This window comes from Sebastes fasciatus, chromosome 8 (genome assembly GCF_043250625.1).
Source record: "Sebastes fasciatus isolate fSebFas1 chromosome 8, fSebFas1.pri, whole genome shotgun sequence".
NCBI classification, from domain to species: Eukaryota; Metazoa; Chordata; class Actinopteri; order Perciformes; family Sebastidae; genus Sebastes; species Sebastes fasciatus.
In genome coordinates, this window is record NC_133802.1 from 7,215,928 (window position 1) to 7,235,340 (window position 19,413).

At 41.0% G+C, this 19,413-nt stretch overlaps 1 protein-coding gene across 2 annotated transcripts in view; it reads left to right on the plus strand.

The window, feature by feature from the left end:
* The window catches only part of LOC141772247 (ephrin type-B receptor 2-like), a 41,720-nt gene that overhangs the window by 16,601 nt on the left and 5,706 nt on the right, over positions 1-19,413 (plus strand). For both annotated transcript variants that reach the window (XM_074643037.1, XM_074643038.1), the window contains exons 2-11: positions 4,478-4,542; positions 6,328-7,012; positions 9,539-9,694; positions 14,169-14,504; positions 15,245-15,369; positions 15,533-15,695; positions 15,814-15,922; positions 17,268-17,335; positions 18,545-18,667; positions 19,019-19,266. In XM_074643037.1, the coding sequence (XP_074499138.1) occupies positions 4,478-4,542; positions 6,328-7,012; positions 9,539-9,694; positions 14,169-14,504; positions 15,245-15,369; positions 15,533-15,695; positions 15,814-15,922; positions 17,268-17,335; positions 18,545-18,667; positions 19,019-19,266 (2,078 nt within the window). The remainder of the gene's footprint in view (positions 1-4,477; positions 4,543-6,327; positions 7,013-9,538; positions 9,695-14,168; positions 14,505-15,244; positions 15,370-15,532; positions 15,696-15,813; positions 15,923-17,267; positions 17,336-18,544; positions 18,668-19,018; positions 19,267-19,413) is intronic.

Sequence of the window (19,413 nt, forward strand, 5' to 3'; positions counted from 1 at the left end):
ACGTGTGTACCCACACACTGAAATATTGCAATAATACATACATCCACTGTAATTATATATATATAGTATATAAAGATTGTACCTCTGAAACACTATTTGTACAATATTGTCAAAGCAGACAATTAGCCACCATGTAAATACTGAAATTATTATTTTTCAGGTTGGCTGAAATTTTCCCTTTTTCAAAATTGCATTCATGTATTTTAGTCAATTTGTGGATTATTTGTTTAGGCTGTAAGTTATTGAAAGAAGTGGTGTTTTGGTATCAATACCGAGTACTACTCCCATTCAAAAAGGATGTCACTGTGAGTTAAGAATAGAAGAAGATTGGATGTGTGTCATTTTTCTAATTTGACTGACTGAAAGCACCATCGAAACTGACTACACTTTTTCAAAATAAAATAAAAGTTAAAGCAAAACACCCCAATTAAATAATGTTGTGCCTTTAATAAAATTATGTTTTAATATAATATATATAATTTGTTCTTTGTAAATGACTGGTGACAGTGTAAAAGACCATAAGCTATGAGGGCTGTGGCACAGACATACATTCATATCTTCAGTCTCCTCTGTCTCCTGCTTCCTTCTTGGTTGAGTCTGTGAGAATTGGTTGCGGGTCAGTGCTCATGGCCTCTTTATTCCTGTTTAGCGGCGGCGCTGACACCTGGCTCGGCGCTCCCTCCCAGCTCCTCATTAATCGCTGCTGATACTAACAGGAAGCGAGCAGCCGGAAAAATGGGCCATTTGGATGCAACAGTGGATGCTTGCATTTCAGCCTGACTCTGAAAACCAATACATGACTCACATTAATAATATAGAGATATACTCTTTGTGGAGGCATGGATTTATGACACAAATCCTTTGGTTGCTTTGTATTGTGAGGTATTGTTAGGTGTGACAATAGTCCGGTGTAACTTCAAAACGGGCTGTAGTTCAAAAAGTGGTCAAGTTTGCCAACCCTCTGAGACCCGCGGGATAGCCTACACATTTTGGTGAGGGAAAAACTGGAATGGCCATATTCACAGGGGTCCCTTGACCTTTCACCTCAAGATATGTGAATGATAATGGGTCCTATGGGTACCCATGAGCCCCCCTTTTACAGACATGCCCAATTTATGGTAATCCCATGCAGTTTTGGGCAAAAAACATGCAGTGTTTTGCATGTAGTATAAATGTGTAATTTTCACCTATTCTAAAATGGTGTGTTAGGGTTATTAATTCTGCATACTGGGGTCCATAAACAGTCTTGGAATTGTATACATTTTGTATGACTGGAAGCGCTTTGAGTGGTCGGAAGACTAGAAAAGCGCTATATAAGTCAAAAAAAAAAAAAAAAAAAGGCTGAGACTCTTGTGGATCCAATGAGTCCAATTGTCAATTCTTGTGTGATGATGTTTATTTATTTTATTAATTTACCCGGAATCCCTATTAGTTACTACCACGGTAAAAACTACTCAACGTGTCATATTTGGAGAGGGGCTGGTGTTCTGTGCCATCAGATATTTCTTTAAAATCTTTTTAATAACAGTTTTACTTGTTATTAGGGCTGTGTATTGGCAAGAATCTGGCGATACGATACGCATCATGATACAGGGGTTACAATTAAAATATTGCAATATATTGCGATACTGTAAGTAAGGCAATATATTTTTATCACATTTTAGGAAAACTGTCATAGTATAAAGAATACACCACTATATGCATAAAATCAGCAAATGAATAAAAAAAACACTGAGAGGGTGCATCTCTTTGCAAATTAAATAAAGTATTGATTAAACAGTAAACTATTAATTAAAAATCGCTACAGCGTTTTTGACAATCGATACAGTATCACAAAACATAATATTGTGATATTCGATTTTTGAAACAGGAAGTGAAAAACAACTTCTTGATGTATTTCTAGTAAAATCATGGTCATTACTACTATATGAAAATTGATGGTACGGGACATTCAGGATTTTAAACAATAAAATATTACTCATAAAACAGAGCAGAGAAATAACCGTCCTGTCCCTCACCACTTACCAACCCAAAGTTATGTGCATTCTGATGATGTTAGTTCTTCTGTTACAGTTAAAAGTGCACACGATTGTACGCGCTATAAGTAACGGAAGTAGTTGTGTTGTAGTTGAAGAATGAGAAAAGAGCGCTAAAAAAAATCTACGGGAGACTTTGGCCAATCACAGGTCATTTCAGAGAGAAACTTCGTTCCTATTGAGCGTTCCTATTGGCTGTGCTCCGGCTGGTGGGCGGTGCTTGGTATTTCTTCAACTGATCTCAGCATGGCTACCGGGTCACAAACTTTCTCATTTTACATCTAAACAGCATACTACAAGATGTTGAACATTTGAGGCGAGAAATAGGCATTACAGTAACAGAATATTGATTCATATTTGATCCTAGTTTGACTGTTTGGTTGGAGTTCGAGAGTGATTGACAGCCGGCTCTGATTGGTTGTTCGGTCTGTGAAATCTTGCAGATGCCGTTAGGAGCACCGGAGGACGCAGAGGCACATGATTTTTTTCAGGTTACCTGTCTCATGCACTACTGTCAGGATATAGTGACCGTTTTATAAAAATATCTTTTTTTAATCATATTTGCTCCATATCTACCCACTGCTGCTTTAATGTGAATGCTACAGTTCTGGTGCACTCTCCTTTGCTAACTAACGACATGTGAAACTGAAAGCATGTTTTAGGGCGTTCAGTGAATTCCTTCTGCTCTGTTTGTAGGCTAATAGCTACTTTTATGCATAGACTCATTGAAGTGGGCAAATTGTGTGCGTGAGTTTGTGCAGTAGTGTTAATAAGGAGTGGATCATAGGAAACAATAAAAGCACCAGAACAAAACAACTGTCATTTAAAAGTCTTTTATAATTCGATTTGGGAACATGGAGGCAGGCAGTGATGATCTGTGAGCTGTGATCATCTCTTACCTCCTTCGAAGCCACTGAAGGAAGAGGCTTTACTCATCAGCAGACTCTCTGGATGATGTAAATAATTGAAGATGTGTTGGATACACAGTCCTAGCAGCATGGTTTCACCTGACAGTTTCTACTCTGTGGTGGGGGGATGGCATGGAGATTATGGACTTCCCTCAGAGGCTTATGGATGTAGTGACAGAGAGAACAGATGTCTGGGTTGTCAGGATGTTGTGGTATTTTGTTAAAATTAGCAGATGTGTTTAAAAACTGCAAGGGATATTTTTAGTGTGGGTGCGTTGTTTTAGGAACAGGTGAGGTCATTAAAGCTGCAGTGGGTAGAAATGGAGCAAATATGATTAAAAAAGGTTATTATATAAAATATAAAATGTCTCTCTTTCCTGGCAGTAGTGCATGAGACACGTAATCTGAAAAAAAATCCTGTGCCTCTGTGTCCTCCGGTGTTCCTAATGGCAGGCTATTTTTTAAAGCCTGCAAACAGAGGAGGTGCAGAAGTCTAGTTTTCTCTCAGAATATGAAAGGTTATTATGGAGTTTTTGCCCAATGATGCCAAAAATATACTGCCTACGGCTACTTTAAATATGATCCAGGAAGTCCAGTTTGAGCATTTGCAAGATTATGTAAACATTATGCATCAGTCTCTTCAGTGAAGCCTCACGGCACTCATAGTAAAACAGGTTTTTCGAAATGACTTTCGGTTTTTGAGCTGAGATAGTATTTTCGAAGACAGGTGCCAGAAATACTGTACAATTTTATTTATATATGGAAGCCTGTAGATGTCTATGGATGGAGAAGTATGTGTGGAAATACTTAATTTCATATGTAGTTGTGTTCATATGTATTACATATATATATATATATATATATATCCTGTACATTATTTACTGTATACATAAATAATGTATATATATATATATATATATACATTATTTCTTTTGTGCATATTGCATGCAAATATTACATATCGTACTAGTATTATCACGGTAATTTTGTATTTTCTTATATTTATTTATGTAATGTTTATTTAACATTAATAACACTACTATAACATTCACATCTGTAGGGAATACAGATGTGAATTAGCTTAAAGCTATAATCTGGTACGGTTCATCAAATGGTGACATTTATGTTTTAAACTGTACATGGTCCCTTTTAAATAAAATAAAATAATAATAATACTAATATTAGTAACTTTTAATTTTTTATTTAAATTTTTTATGATTGGTACTATCATTAATATTATTAATTTCATTTTAATTCTCTATTTTAAAAATCACATTTTATTTATTAATTTATTTGTATTCCTTCATTAAACAATTCCAAGGTTTGAGGTTGATTATATGCCATGATTCAATGCTCACTTGTTGATTTGTTTACTGTACAAGTTATGGGGTTGAATATTGAGACCCCGGGAGATAAGAGTATAAACACAGTATAGTCTTAAGTCCAAACAAAAAGGAAAAGTCCAACGGCCTCTGGGCACAGCGCCACACCGTGACAGTATAACTCTGACCTTTTTGTTTTTGTCCCCTGCAGAGGTACTAATGGATTCAACGACAGCAACAGCAGAACTGGGCTGGACCATCAACCCATCAGAGGGGGTGAGTGGAACAAACCAAGACACAAGGAACCGTGTGTAAAACATGCAGCCAATTTCCAAATGTTGTGTTACAATGTGACAGGAGCTGTGGTGACTTAACTAGACATTATGAACATCTTTTGATTGACAGCTGGAAGCCCATACACATCCAGCTCTTTTGGTTGAAATACCTCAAATGAAAGGACAATGACTTACTCAGATTATTTGAAGTGGGGTTGTATGAGGTTCTTATCCACAGTCAGTGTTTTACCAACAGTAGATGACGGTCGACACACCCCCAGTTTGGAGAAACAGACAGGAGTACCGACACAAGAGCAAGGCAATGTACTGCTGTGGATAGGGCAGTAGCAGAACATATTTTAGCCACCTAAAAAAAAATCAGTATTAGTTTAAGTGTACGCTATATCTTGAATATTTTCCGACGGGGAACTGGACAGAAAGTGAAACTTATCTACACTGTTTTCATTAATGGAGTCTAGTGGCTTTGTAGAGAGTGTAAATAAGTTTCACTTTCAGTTCAGTTCCCCTTTGGAAAGGGCTGTCTGATGGCAAGATAAAGCGGAGTATTTTCAGCTTCATGTAGTGAAAGTATCAGCTGTAGAAGTAGTGATTCTGCAGTACAATGTCCCTTGTGATGGATATATTATCATAAAAGACATTATTAGATTAGTGATACTGATGCCTCAATGTGTACACAGCATTTTAAGCTTTGTTTATATTCGCGTCAGACACCGTAGCGCGGTCCTCCGTTGATGACGTGCGCACTATGAGCATGCACAGAGTCGTTTATGCTCAGCGTGTTGTTCGTTGCAATATGATCTGAAAACGCCAGGAGGCATAGAAACAAAATATTCTGTGCATAAGCAAGAAGTCAACGAGTGGTACCGGAAAGGAGAGTAGGTTGCCTGGCAACAGCAGTAAACACTAAACTCTGACGTACCTATAACGCCAAACATTGCATTTGTGAACTGAAATTATTACTGTCGCTTACCTCCAAGTCTTAATTACTGTATTTAGAGGTGCACGACAAACCACCACGACAACTTGCGGAGCCTTCGCGCACCACGCGCAAGCCGCGATGATGTAATTTTCTCGCCAGCTCACTGAATTATGTGAACATAAACGAGGCTTTACTGTTGTAGCTGCTTGAGGTGGAGCTAGTTCTAACTACTTCATATACAGTTAGTTAGTTTAGTCTAGTGGTTCCCAACCTAGGGGTTGGGCCCCTCCAAAGGGACACAAGATAAATATGAGGGGTCATGTGATCAATGGGAGAGGAAAGAAGGGAAAAAAAAGGTTCAACAACACTGTTTTGGTACTTTTCTCTAATCATTTCTTTGTTGTGAAATATTGGCTCATACGACCTCTGTGGGCCTCAAACAGATATTTAAATGAAACCATGTGAAAAGTTTAGAGGAGAAATGTCTTTTTGGGGGAATTGCTAACAATTCAAGGACATCTAAAAACCAGACAAGGAGAAACAGACTGACTGTTGACTTTTTGTAAGAGGTCACGAGCCAAAAAGGTTGGAAACCACTGACTTAATATTTAACAATATGCTATATTTTATAAATTTATAAAATCTAAAAAAGTAATCTGAAAAGTAACCAGTAATTCCATCTGTTAAATAAATGTTTATTCTTTCTCTTCTTTTTGTAATCACATTTGCTCCATTTCTACCCACTGCAGCTTTAAGGAATAATTGTTACTGTCAAAGTATTTGTAGTTTTTCTACATCTTGTGTGTGTCACTGAATAAATAGTTTTGTTTCTTGTCCATCTTCTAGTGGGAAGAAGTTAGCGGGTATGATGAAAACATGAACACCATCCGAACATACCAGGTGTGCAATGTCTTTGATAGCAACCAGAACAATTGGGTACGCACCAAATACATCCGCCGCCGTGGTGCTCAACGCATCCATGTCCAGATGAAGTTCTCAGTGCGGGACTGCAGTTCCATACCCAATGTCCCCGGCTCCTGCAAGGAGACCTTCAACCTGTTTTACTACGAGTCTGACTCGGACACAGCCTCTAAATCGTCCCCACCCTGGATGGAGAACCCGTGGGTGAAAGTGGACACGATCGCGGCCGACGAGAGCTTCTCTCAGGTTGATCTCGGCGGCCGCATCATGAAGATCAACAGTGAAGTCCGGAGTTTTGGACCTGTTTCGCGCAACGGCTTCTACCTCGCTTTCCAGGACTATGGCGCCTGCATGTCACTCATCGCCGTTCGAGTCTTCTACAGGAAATGTCCCACTGTGATCCAGAATGGCGCCATCTTCCCCGAGACTCTGTCCGGAGCAGAGAGCACCTCACTGGTGGCAGCCAGAGGGGTGTGTGTTCCCAACGGGGAGGAAGTGGATGTACCCATCAAGCTGTACTGTAACGGGGACGGGGAGTGGATGGTACCCATCGGGCGCTGCATGTGCAAAGCCGGCTACGAGGCGGTAGAGAATGGTACAGTCTGCAGAGGTAAGGAGCTCACCAGCGTTGCTCTACATTGCTGCTCTACTGTATGACATCTCTGTTTTGTTTTCTTAATTTCTTGCTAGAGCAGATTTGGGCCTTCTTCGGTATGTTGCTTACATTGTCAGTGTCAGAAGCAGAACGTTTCATTCAGTCAGTTGAAAATGTAGTGATAAACACAGCTGACCTATTTTAGCCACACTAGCAGGCAAGCTCCAGGAATGAAAATAAATTATATAGGCAGGTCAGTCGGTCTACCACTGTGGTCCAGACTAAAATGCATTTCAGCAAATATTGGATGTGGCAGTATAATTATGTACAAACATTAGTAGTCCCCACCACATGATCCCAAAGGACTTTATATGACTTTTAGATTTTTAGATTTATATTTTATTTGTTGACACATATATAAAAGGTACAAGTTGATATTACATAAACAACAAATGTGATGAAGAGGTGCAAAACAAACTCTGATCAGGGCACTCTCCAGTGCATCAATTATAAAATGAGAATAAAATATTCAAAAGGATGGTAAAGACAGAGAGAGAGAGTAGAAGAAAAAAGGAAAAGATGAGATTGCACACACTATCAGACATCCATATACAGTATGTAAGTAGACAAAGTGATGAAATAATTTAGATTCACATTATTATATCATCAATTAACACTCATTATTAGTAAACAACTTACATAATCCTTAAAGAAAACATCGGTGAGATCAAAAACAACTTTTAACAGCTTTCTTAATTCGTTCTGGTGCCAACTTTAAAATATGAGATGGCAGAGCGTTCCATATCACTGAACCTCAGTAAATTAAACCAAAGCGTAACTGAGATGTTCGACACATAGTCAAATCTAGTATAGCCATTAGCAGGTCAGTGTGTTTTCATTTATCCAGTGAAATATTTTACTCTAAACCAAGTGGTTGATGACAAACCAGGGGACCACCAATCATCGTCTAGGGACCATGAACTGTCCCGAAAAATTATTTCAACCGTCCCGAAGACAGTCAAACATTACATCCTTTTTACCTTGTTATTGTCATCTATAGTGTTTATTTGCATAAAATCACACAATTCAAATGATTAGGAAATAAATGATTGTATTTCATTGGTAGTTTTAATTATTAGTTCATGGGCTCAGACACAATATTAACGTACTGGTATCATAGGGTGGGCAAATTCTAGTTGTGATTATTAAATTCCTATACAGTACATACCTAGATTATGTTTTGATATGATAGACCTTGCTGACTGGCAGCTTATTAGTGGTTATCACCTCTTAAAGTAATGCACTGCTGCCGTTCAATACCGGGAAAGTGCCTGCCCCCAATCATCATTCTTTTATTATAATCTCTCCCTGGGGTGTGTCTGTACTACCATCCATAGAGACACGTGATAAGCTCCCCAGTAGTGTTTGAAGTAACTATTATCTAATACACAGGAATGTTTAAGCTAGGATACTTTTTCACAAATTATATATTTTTTCCCAATACCTTATTCAACTTGTGTAGAGCCGGCCTATTGCTTAAAGTGAAGGAAACACATTTGTGTATTTTATTGCCTATTTAATTATTTTAATATAGTGTTGTTTGTTGCATGTTTAAGTGTACGTGGAGTCTGCTGGCTTTGAAGAGAGCATAGATAAGTTATTCTAAATATAGCGTACACTTAAACAGATATAGATTTTTTTAGGTAAGCCTTGCTTTTTGGTGTCTAAAATATGTTTTGCTGCTGCCTCCGTCCACAGCAGTACATTGCTTTGCTCCCATGCTTGTACTCCAGTCTGTTTCTACAAGCTGGGGCCGTACTTCACTTATCAGAACCCGAGGTTGCCGCCTGGTATCAGGATATATATTTTTTTTTAACCAAATCAGCCACCTGCTTAGCGTTATAAGAGGTTGTGACATTGGGCGAGAGGCGGGGTATAGCCTGGACAGGTCGCCGGTCCATCACAGGGATGACACATAGAGATAGGCACTGTGGTGGAGTTATATCATTTTTGGACCATATTATTATAACATATAAAGACACAGTGGTGGACAGTAAGCATCATCTACGATCATACATCCACAGAGGAAACATTTGAAAACACTGATACTACAGCTTTCTTGCTTTCTCCTTTTTCTTCCTGTGTCCTCAGCTCCACATGTTCTGACATGTTTTATGACCTTGTGGACAGTAGAACTGACAGCATCTGAAGGAGTCCTAGTACATGTCACTTCGATGAGCTGACCTTTATGAGATGCTGATGTCTGGCTATCATATGCTCTGCGGGGAAAATATAGAGATGAAGAAGCTCAGACGTAGTGTTTTTGTATCTGACTACCAATACTTATGGTTCTGATACTAAAGCAGCCAATAGCCAACATGATATGAAGTTGAAACTGTGGACCTTTTTTCCCTCTTTTTCTCTTATATGGTATACCATCATTTTATTCTTAAGCTTGGTGGTCTCATTTCTTTTTTTCTGTCCTTCCTCTTTTCTCTGTGGATCCTGCACTTCTCACACTGCTGTATATCTCCCATACAGCTTGTGTATCAGGCTTCGTCAAGGCGGCACAGGGAGACCACACATGTCTGCAGTGCCCCATTAACAGTCGAACCACCAGTGAGGGAGCAACTAACTGTGTCTGCCGCAACAGCTACTACCGCAGTGACTCCGACCCTTCGCAGATGCCCTGTACAAGTATGTATACACAAACCGTTATATCAGCACAGTCGTGTGTGCCTGCTGCAAACAGCAGCTCAAATAATTTGATATGAACATGCACCTATCCATGTCGGTTAACGGTTAAACGGTTAACAATTAATATCCCTAGTGCCTAGGATTTAGTGGCATTTAGTGGTGTGGTTGCAGATTGCAACCGACTGCATACCCCTCAGCTCACTCCTCCCTTTCCAAGACTGCAGTAACGTGAGCCACCGAGTGTCAAACCGTGGTAACGCCGTTCACCGCGCTCAGAGGCTATCGTTACCATATTAACACTACTGTAGGAGCAACAGAAGTCAGACAGGACATAAGTAAAAATCCATCCTTCCAGCTATTTTCTGACAAGTATCCAGATCCATGTCACAGCAGCAGGCCAAGCAAGATATCTCAGACATCCCTCTCCCTAACCATGCCCTCCAGCTCCTCCTGGGGCATCCTGAGGCCCTCAGGCCAGAAGGGATATGTCATCCCTCCCGTGTGTTCTGGGTCTGCCCTGGGTGAAACCTAGTTAGACGTGGTCTCAGAGATCCTCCAGAAGGAGGCGTCCAGGTGGAGTCTAAATCAGATACCCAAACCACTTCACTTGACTCGATCCAAGTAGCAGCAACTACGAAAATCTCAAACAAATCAAACCGAGTAGGTGCGAAACTCAACGCCAGTGGCAGAAGAGTCACGCCTGTTTAGGGCACGTGCCCCGCTAGATTTCTGGATCTTGATTTTTTATATTTTATTTGATTACTATTTTTTTTTCATAATATGAAGTCAAACGTATTTTTCTAATTATGTCATAGATCATACCTCAAAACACCCCCTTTCCCTATGGTATTGTTTCTTCCAAAAGTTGCATGATGAAATCGGTTTGGGACAGCAGGTGGAGGAGGAGGTGATGTAGGCTACAGCTTCACGGTGTGTTGCTGGTTAGAGCATCAATCCCTTTTTTCAAACATTTGAAAATGAAATACAAAATTGTCCTTATCACTAACTATAACAATACAAATAATCAACATGAAAACCTCTAAATCAGGGATGTCCAAACTTTTTTCACTGAGGGCCACATACAGAAAAATATACGAAAGGCTGGGCCACTCACTAGAGGTGAGGTATATCGCCTCACCTCTAGGGTTTTAAAATTAACAAAATTAATCAAATGAGGTAAATTATGCTTGATATTTGAATATGCTTAAAGAAAAAAAAATCCTACATCACAACTTTCCATTAATGTGTTTTCATTTATTTTGTTACAAAAAGGGTTGGCAGCTCATTCTCAAAACAGCAGCCTGAGATTGCTTCTTAGTCAGGATGGTGATCCCCTTTCACAGCTCTGTATACAGGGAGACAATAAGGGGAAAAGGGGATGGGTATATTAATAATAAGTTATTGAGGTTGTTAACAAATCAACTAACGTTTTTGATAAAATGTTATCAACTTTAATTGACTGAATTTATTAAGTAATTGGGCTTTTGAACACATGAATACTGTGTAATATATTTTAACTCACCTATAATGGGAACAGCGCTGCACTTAGTGGGAGCAGTGATGCTGCGCTTTGGACTGAAGGATGGCTGGCAGGTCGGGAGTAAGTTTGGTGGTTGAGATGCGGAGGACATCACAGAGATGGCTGTCGGTCATTTTGGTTCTCAGTCTGCTTTTGTTCAGAGTTAACAGAGAAAATGTTTGCTCATGTATGTTGAGCCGAACAGACTCATCATTCGTTTTGCGTGGCGTCGCATCAGAGGAAACTTGGCCTCTTCCAAGCTCCGGTAGAAGTCGGGTAGGGGGAGAAGCTGATGCTGATTCTTCAGAGAATCATCACACTGCATTTCGATGAGCTCTAATTGCAGACTCTCTTCCACTTCTTCTGCATCCATCAGGAAGGGAGTCGAGAACAGCTTCATTTCTTTCTCAATGGCAGGAAAATCTTGGAAGCGCTGACTGAATTCTGTCATGAGAGATGTGATGACAGACACATATTTTCCCTTTTTAGCATAAAGGTTGACCTCTGGAAAAGCAACTTTGACTTCGGACAGCGTGGGGAAGTGCGCAACATTGAAGTTACGTAGCTGTGTCTCAAAGAGACGAAGCTTCACACAGAATGCTTTCATGTGTGCGTAAAGTTGTGGCACAAGCTGGTCTTTGCCTTGCAGGCTCTTGTTCAGTGTGTTGAGATGACCAGTAAGATCAACTAGAAATGCCAGGTCTGCCAACCATAGAGGGTCACTCAGTTCATGAAGAGGTCGGTCCTTCTCTTTCAAAAACTGATCAATTTCTGATCTCAGGGAATAAAACCGCTGCAGCACGGAGCCGCGACTGAGCCAGCGCACTTCAGAATGATAAAGTAGGTCCCCGTATTCAGCATCAACATCAGATAGGAAAGCTTGAAATTCCCTGTGATGGAGCCCTCGTGCTCGAATTATGTCGACAGTTTTCACAACTGTGTTCATCACATCGCCAAGCTGGACTGTCTTGGCACAGAGGGCTTCTTGGTGGATGATACAGTGCATCTTAACAGCCTCACCTCCACTCTCTCGCACCTCGGCGCACACCATAGAGGCCATTCCTTTGCGCTCGCCCGTCATAGCTGGAGCCCCATCGGTTGTAACTCCACACAGCTTGTCCCATTTAAGTCCCATCTTGTCAATCGCATCTGACACAGCTTCAAACATGTCCTTACCCGTTGTTGTGCCCTTGAGACCCTTGAGATCAAGCAGCTCCTCCGTAATGCAAAAGTTATCGTCAACTCCCCGCAAAACAATGAACAGCTGTGCGGTGTCTGTGGCATCTGTGCTCTCATCACATGCAATCGAGTAAAAATGAAAAGCACAAGCTTTATGTGATACTTGATGCTTTAAGTTAGCTGACAAGTCTTCGATTCGCCGCACAACTGTGTTTCTGGACGCGCTCACGCTGTTGAATTCATGCATCTTTTCCGGGCACATTATTCCTGCGACTTTAGTGAGGCTCTGTTTTATGAAGTCCCCATCTGAGAAAGGTTTCCCGTGTCGCGCTATGAGTTGAGCTACTTCGTAGCTAGCTATTGTAGCATTTTCTTGTGTTTTGTTAGCACGGAAAAAATACTGTTGTTGAGCTAGCAGGCTAGCTGCCATTAGCTTTACTTTCTCTTCTCGCTCAACACCAGTGTAGGACGTGTAGGTCTGATGTTTGGTTTCGTAGTGTCTTCGTACATTATACTCTTTCGTCACTGCAACAGTTTCATTGCAAATCAAACAGACACACTTCCCCTTGACCTCTATGAAAAAACATTCATTTTCCCACCGTGTCTGAAATTTTCTGCACTCACTTGCTATCTTGCGTTTCTTTGGTTCTGCCATTTTTGGTCATCAGTGGCAAACCTTTTCTTTGATTAATTGTGTTTTGCAGGGAATCTGCCTTGTTGAAGGCAGTAGCTCCATCTAGTGGTGAAATTAAGAACTACAATACACTCAAGCGCAAGTTTTATGTGTGGGCCACATGCCATTATATTTTTAGAATTTGCTGCGGGCCAATTAAAAATGAACCACGGGCCGCAGTTGGCCCGCGGGCCGTAGTTTGCACACCCCTGCTCTAAATAAATATACCTTATTTACCCTAATATAAATTGGGAGAATTCTGAGCTAAAAAAACTGATTTAGTGAAATCTTAAAGTCTTTGAATGTATATGTCAAATTGCAGAAAATTGCAACGGTGGAGCTCAACACCCAATGACAATGTACTTGACTTTGGGACAATTCCAGTATCCTCTCAAGGGTAAAGAACTGGTCCACTATTCCATGACTAGGAACGAACCACATTGCTCCTCTTGAACCCAACGTTCAAAAGTGAATGAGATTTTTTATTATTTATCTATTTTGCTATCACAAGAAAAATATTTGTCATCTAAATATTCCTGATTTCAAAATAAGAAATAATTGTTTTGTGATCGGGATTTAAGGAGAGGCAAGTGAGAAAAAAATGCTGGTGATCCATTTTCTAAGTCAGATCTAAATAGTTTTCTCTTCTGTGTTTGTGACTTAAGAACAGGTGAAAAAAGGGTTTTGCCAACATACAGTATCTCTCGCTCACCTGGCTCTTCCCCGCCATCAACCATGATTATTTTTGTTGTCGTCTTTCTGAGATGCGCTGCTGGCGCATGGCCATGACGTCATACACTGGGAGAGTGAACCAGAATAACGTTTAACATTTCTTTACTATTAAAAGTGCTAAAAAATACATCCATATCACGTTTTGTCGTGCTTAAATATAAGGTGCAAATTCTTAGTATCGATACAATTGAATATTTACTTTGCAAATCAATATATGTCCCCCGTGAAGAACAACTTGCCGATTGCCTATCGATGTATTTGGATCGTAGTAATATAAATCGATACATCGATGTAGTAGGTGAATCGTTACACCCCTAGTATTTTCTAAGTACAGTATTAGTATAATTGTCTTCTTTACCTTTCTCTTCCAGCTGTTCCATCAGCTCCGCAAAACGTCATCTCCATAGTGAACGAGACCTCTCTGAGGCTGGAGTGGAGCCCACCACAGGAGGGCGGTGGCCGAGAAGATGTTGTCTACAACATCATATGTAAGAGCTGCGGCAGCGGGCGTGGTGGCTGCACCCGCTGTGGAGACAACGTGCAGTTTGTCCCACGTCAGCTGGGACTGACCGACACCAGCGTCCACATCAGCGACCTCCTGGCTCACACCCAGTACACCTTTGAAATACAAGCTGTGAATGGAGTGTCTGACCAGAGTCCTTATTCACCACAGTACACATCTGTCAACATCACCACCAACCAGGCTGGTGAGGCTAACCCAACGTTACATGGCATGACTTAAAGCTACAGTAGGTAGAAATGGAGCAAATATGATTATAAAACGTTATTTTTACAAAACGGTTGCTATATCCGTTGTCCTCCGGTGCTCCTAATGGCATCTGCAAGATTTCCCACGAGCTGGAGTCTGCCGTCCAGCTGCCATCTATGAGAGCCAGCTGTCAATAACTCGCGAAGTCCGATAAAACGGTCAAAGTAGGCAGCGCTGATCAAATATGAATCAGTATTCTGTTACTGTAATGCCTATTTCTCTCCTCAAATGTTTTCAGAAACATCTTGTAGTGTACTGTTTAGCTGTAAAATGAGAACGTTTGTGACCCGGCAGCCATGTTGAGATCTGTTGAAGAAATACCAAGCACCGCCCACCAGCCAGAGCACAGCCAATAGGAACGCTCTCTCTCTGAAATGACCTGTGATTGGTCAAAGTCTCCCGTTACAGGCTAGATTTTTTTAAAGCCTGAAAACAGAGCCATGACGAGGTGCAGAAGTCTAGTTTTCTCTCAGAACACTTGAATTATAATATGCTGAAAGGTTATTATGGAATTTTTGCCCAATGATGCCAAAAATATACTGCCTACTGAAGCTTTAAGTGATCATGACTATCATCGGTTCAACAGTTTTAGTTATAATTTCAGTAGTTTCAGTTTCAGTAGCCTGACAGTATTTTCTCTACAGCCTCTAACTTGGCTTCCCCTTGTTTTGTTCTCAGCACCATCAGCAGTGTCCATCATCCACCAGGTCAGCAGAACCCCAAACAGCATCACCCTTTCCTGGTCCCAGCCAGATCAGCCCAATGGAGTGATCCTGGACTATGAACTGCAGTACTATGAGAAGGTACATCAAAGACAGGCCTCCTCAGTCTTTTCCACAATGGCTCATAATATAGACATCACGACTGATTTGACTGTGACAATCTTATTGCTGTAGTGACTTGATTATAGTGAAATGCATTTGTCTGTAATTATCTGATATATAATTTCTGATGCATGTGTTTTAGAACCAGGCAGAGTGGAACTCATCTCTAACGAGGAGTCAGACCAACACTGCCGTCATACGAGGCTTGAAGTCCGGATCTATCTACGTCTTTCAGGTTCGAGCTCGGACCGTCGCTGGATTTGGACGCTTTAGTGGCAAAATGTACTTCCAAACCATGACTGAAGGTAGGTAATGGCAATCAGATTTACTGACCAACTAGATTTGTGCGTGTGTTTTCCCCCGGGATACATCCATATTTGAAAATGAGTCACATTTCTTGGTTTTCTGTCATTTTACCTGTAGAGGAATATAACTCCAGTATCCAGGAGAAGCTCCCCCTCATCATCGGTTCGGCTGCTGCAGGGGTAGTCCTCATCATTGCCATCACTGTCTGCATAGTTGTCTGCTGCAGGTGAGCCAGTAATGTTACAGGCAATGAAACAATCAAATAATGACACGTGTGTTTCCATTTAAAGCTATGGTTGGTAATCTTCAAAAAAATGTTGGTACATTTGTTAAATTCTCTTTACATCCCGACAGCAATCAATACGTCAAATGGTCTGACATAAAAAAATAATGAAATCCGGTATCTGTGGCTGTCGGAGGACTGTAATAATACCTACCTGTCACCTACCTCTGACATAAAAAAATAACGGGGGGCAGCTGTAGCTCAGTGGGTTGAGCGGGTCGTACTTTAACTGCCCCAAAGTTTATGTATATACCTATATGTATATGATGAATCTAATAAAGTTTACCTACCTATCTGTGCGCACTCTACCTGTGCACTAATTGCGCATCACTGGAGTCTTCCAGACTGTTTGTGTGTTTGAGGTCTGAAGGGACGGACTGTGTTGCCAACTTGGCAACTTCCTTGCTAGATTTAGGGACTTTTGGAGCTAGTGCTGCTAGCTACTTTCATTGGAAAAGAGTTGGCAACACTGGACTGGGTTTTTCGGTTGGGTTAATTTTTAAAATCTAGACCTGCTCTTGCTTGTTTCTTAAGATTACCAACCCTACCTTTAAGTACCAAACATCATGTACTGTTAAAGGAGTATCACTTAATGGTGGCTTATTTCCATCGCTAGCTGTTAGATCAGTTAGAAAACTATCTACAGTAAACTAAACCTCACACCAACTGTGGCCTAAAACCAAAACAATGAGCTAAAAAATCCCGAAAAACTCTGGGAACCTGAAGAGATGGTGATAATTCTCTGTTGGTTCGTCACTTCAAACAACCCCTAGAAATACTAATGAATGGAGAGCAATCAGAATCACCTTTAATGGCCAAGTATTTGTGCACATACAAGGAATCTTTTTTGCATCTCTCTCGATGTACTCAGACAGAAATAGAAATAACAGCTAGGAACAGGGACAACAAAGCTGGACAAATAAAGATAAAGAATAAACAGGATTGTTATGTACACAAGTAGTGAAAAAATACGTTAACATAAATTTTATATAAATATGTCCTTTCACTTGTTAATAGTCAAAAAATCTCCTGTCTGCATGTCGAAGTGTTCTTCAGCGAGATACTGAACCTAATGCTTAGGATGACAAACATGCGGAGCTCATTCATGAAGGCGTCTGTTGAACTTAAGCACTTACGCTGTCCGTGTGTTTTGACAGAACAATCAACTCAAACTCAAAGTCCACTTACCAGCTTTTTTTCCAGAGCTTCATTCGTATATCACACGGTCTTCATCAGTTGCACAGTACGTGGTGGATCTCTTGACATGCATCTGTGTTTTTATCTCCAGGGGGAGAAGTACAGACAGAACAGAATCAGAGTACACAGACAAACTCCAACATTACACCAGTGGTCACAGTAAGTAACACTTTTTACAGTGCACAGTTGTTATCAGCATCAGTGTAACATAATTGTGATTGGCCCTGGTGCAAATGTTTTTCTTGGGCCCTCGATCCAAACACAAGCGTACACTCATGCGCACATACGCATGCACACACACAACCACTCAAAACAATTGCAAAGCAGACAATTGCTATGCCACCGTCGAGAGGCTCACCATGCAACTCCCGTACTGCAAGTACGAGCCTTAGATCAGCACCACGGACAGCAGCCAAAACCCAAATTTACCAACGCTAATTTAACAGCCTGCCCTGGACTCAGCGGCCAAATGTTCTCACATAAACGGAATACAGTAAGTGCGCATTTTCCAACATATGAGACACAACAATTACAGTGCTATAGATTTTAATCCCTGATCCAACTCCATAATAACAAAAATAAACCAGTACTCACCCATTAGAAGTTTATCCTACAGATCTTGTGCTCCGCAAAGTCATTAACAACACTGCTTAAGAACCATACACTTTTTTATTGGAATGTCCTGGCCATGAGCGACGCAGCGCGATGTGGCACACCAACTTTTGTAAGACGCCCTGTTTCTATTTATTCCCCTTGCTCGCCTTAAAATCGCCTTAAAATCACCTTGAAATCGCCTTAAAATCGCCTACATGGACCAGGAGCGGCTGATTAAAGCTGAAATGAGAAGTTATCTATACGATACCTCCTCATTTTACTACAAAAACCTTAATAAGGTGACAGCTTGCTGGAGGGAGATCGCCAGGGAGCTGAAAGTTTCCTACTGCTGTCGTCTATATTGTTTGTCATTTCAAGTAAATATCACAATATTAAACATGTGTTTCCTGTTTACAAAGAACAAACGAAGGAACATAAGTGGTTACGTCTCTAGTCTGATCTCGAGCGCAGAGCTGATAGGTAGCCTTCGTGGTTTGTTTACAGAACATGACGTAACAGAAGTGCATATAATGGATTCAGTATGTACACAGTGTAGGAAGGGGATTTTTGGATCCCTGACAGCTTCTGGTCCCCGGTGCGCCGCACCGTCGATATTTACACCACTGGTTATCAGAGAGACTGACAGACGTTAACACTGATGTTCCATGTGGCAGGTTTTGGTTTGGTAGAGGATGTAAAAAATGCTCTATGCTGTTATGTTTCGGTTTGTGTGTATATAGCTGTTGCTGTCTCTTCTATCTCTATCTGTTGAAGTGTCACCAGGAATGAAGATCTACATCGACCCCTTCACATACGAAGACCCCAATGAAGCAGTCAGAGAGTTTGCCAAGGAGATTGACATTTCCTATGTCAAGATTGAGCAAGTCATTGGTGCAGGTAAAGGAAAAGACATGTAGTGCATGAAAAGGGAAATGATGTCAGGTATCAAGAGAGAGCAGGTGAGGACTGAAGAGAGGTTTTCACAAGAGGACACTTTATGGTAGGCTACTTATTGGAACTTTTCAGCAGAGCTCTGAGGATACTCACTGCTTGGTACATCAGGGCATGCCTTGCCATTTCCATGCAACATGTCATATTACTGTCTAGCAAGATAAAAACACAGTTCATGTATCATTCATGTCATGAAACTATGATAACTAAAATTTTTAGATGAAGACATGATTTGTTTAACTTTGCATTTTTTAAAATGTCATTCACTTTCCACTGACTGCTCTCATCTCCCGCCAGGTGAGTTTGGGGAGGTGTGCAGTGGAAACCTCCGGCAGCCTGGGAAGAGAGAGGTCCTGGTGGCTATTAAAGCGCTGAAGACGGGCTACACTGATCGCCAGAGGCGGGACTTCCTGAGCGAGGCATCCATCATGGGCCAGTTCGACCACCCCAACATCATCCATCTGGAGGGGGTGGTGACCAAGAGCACCCCCGTGATGATCGTCACCGAGTTCATGGAGAACGGATCCCTCGACTCCTTCCTCAGGGTAAAGGCGACATACTGATTAATGACAACGTTGACTCCCAGCCGCTGATCATTATCTACTCATGCATTGCACTGCACCTGCTGCAATGAGACATTTCTTTTCAAAGCATAGACTAGAAAGCTGGTCACTGGGAACAGGGTGCTGGCC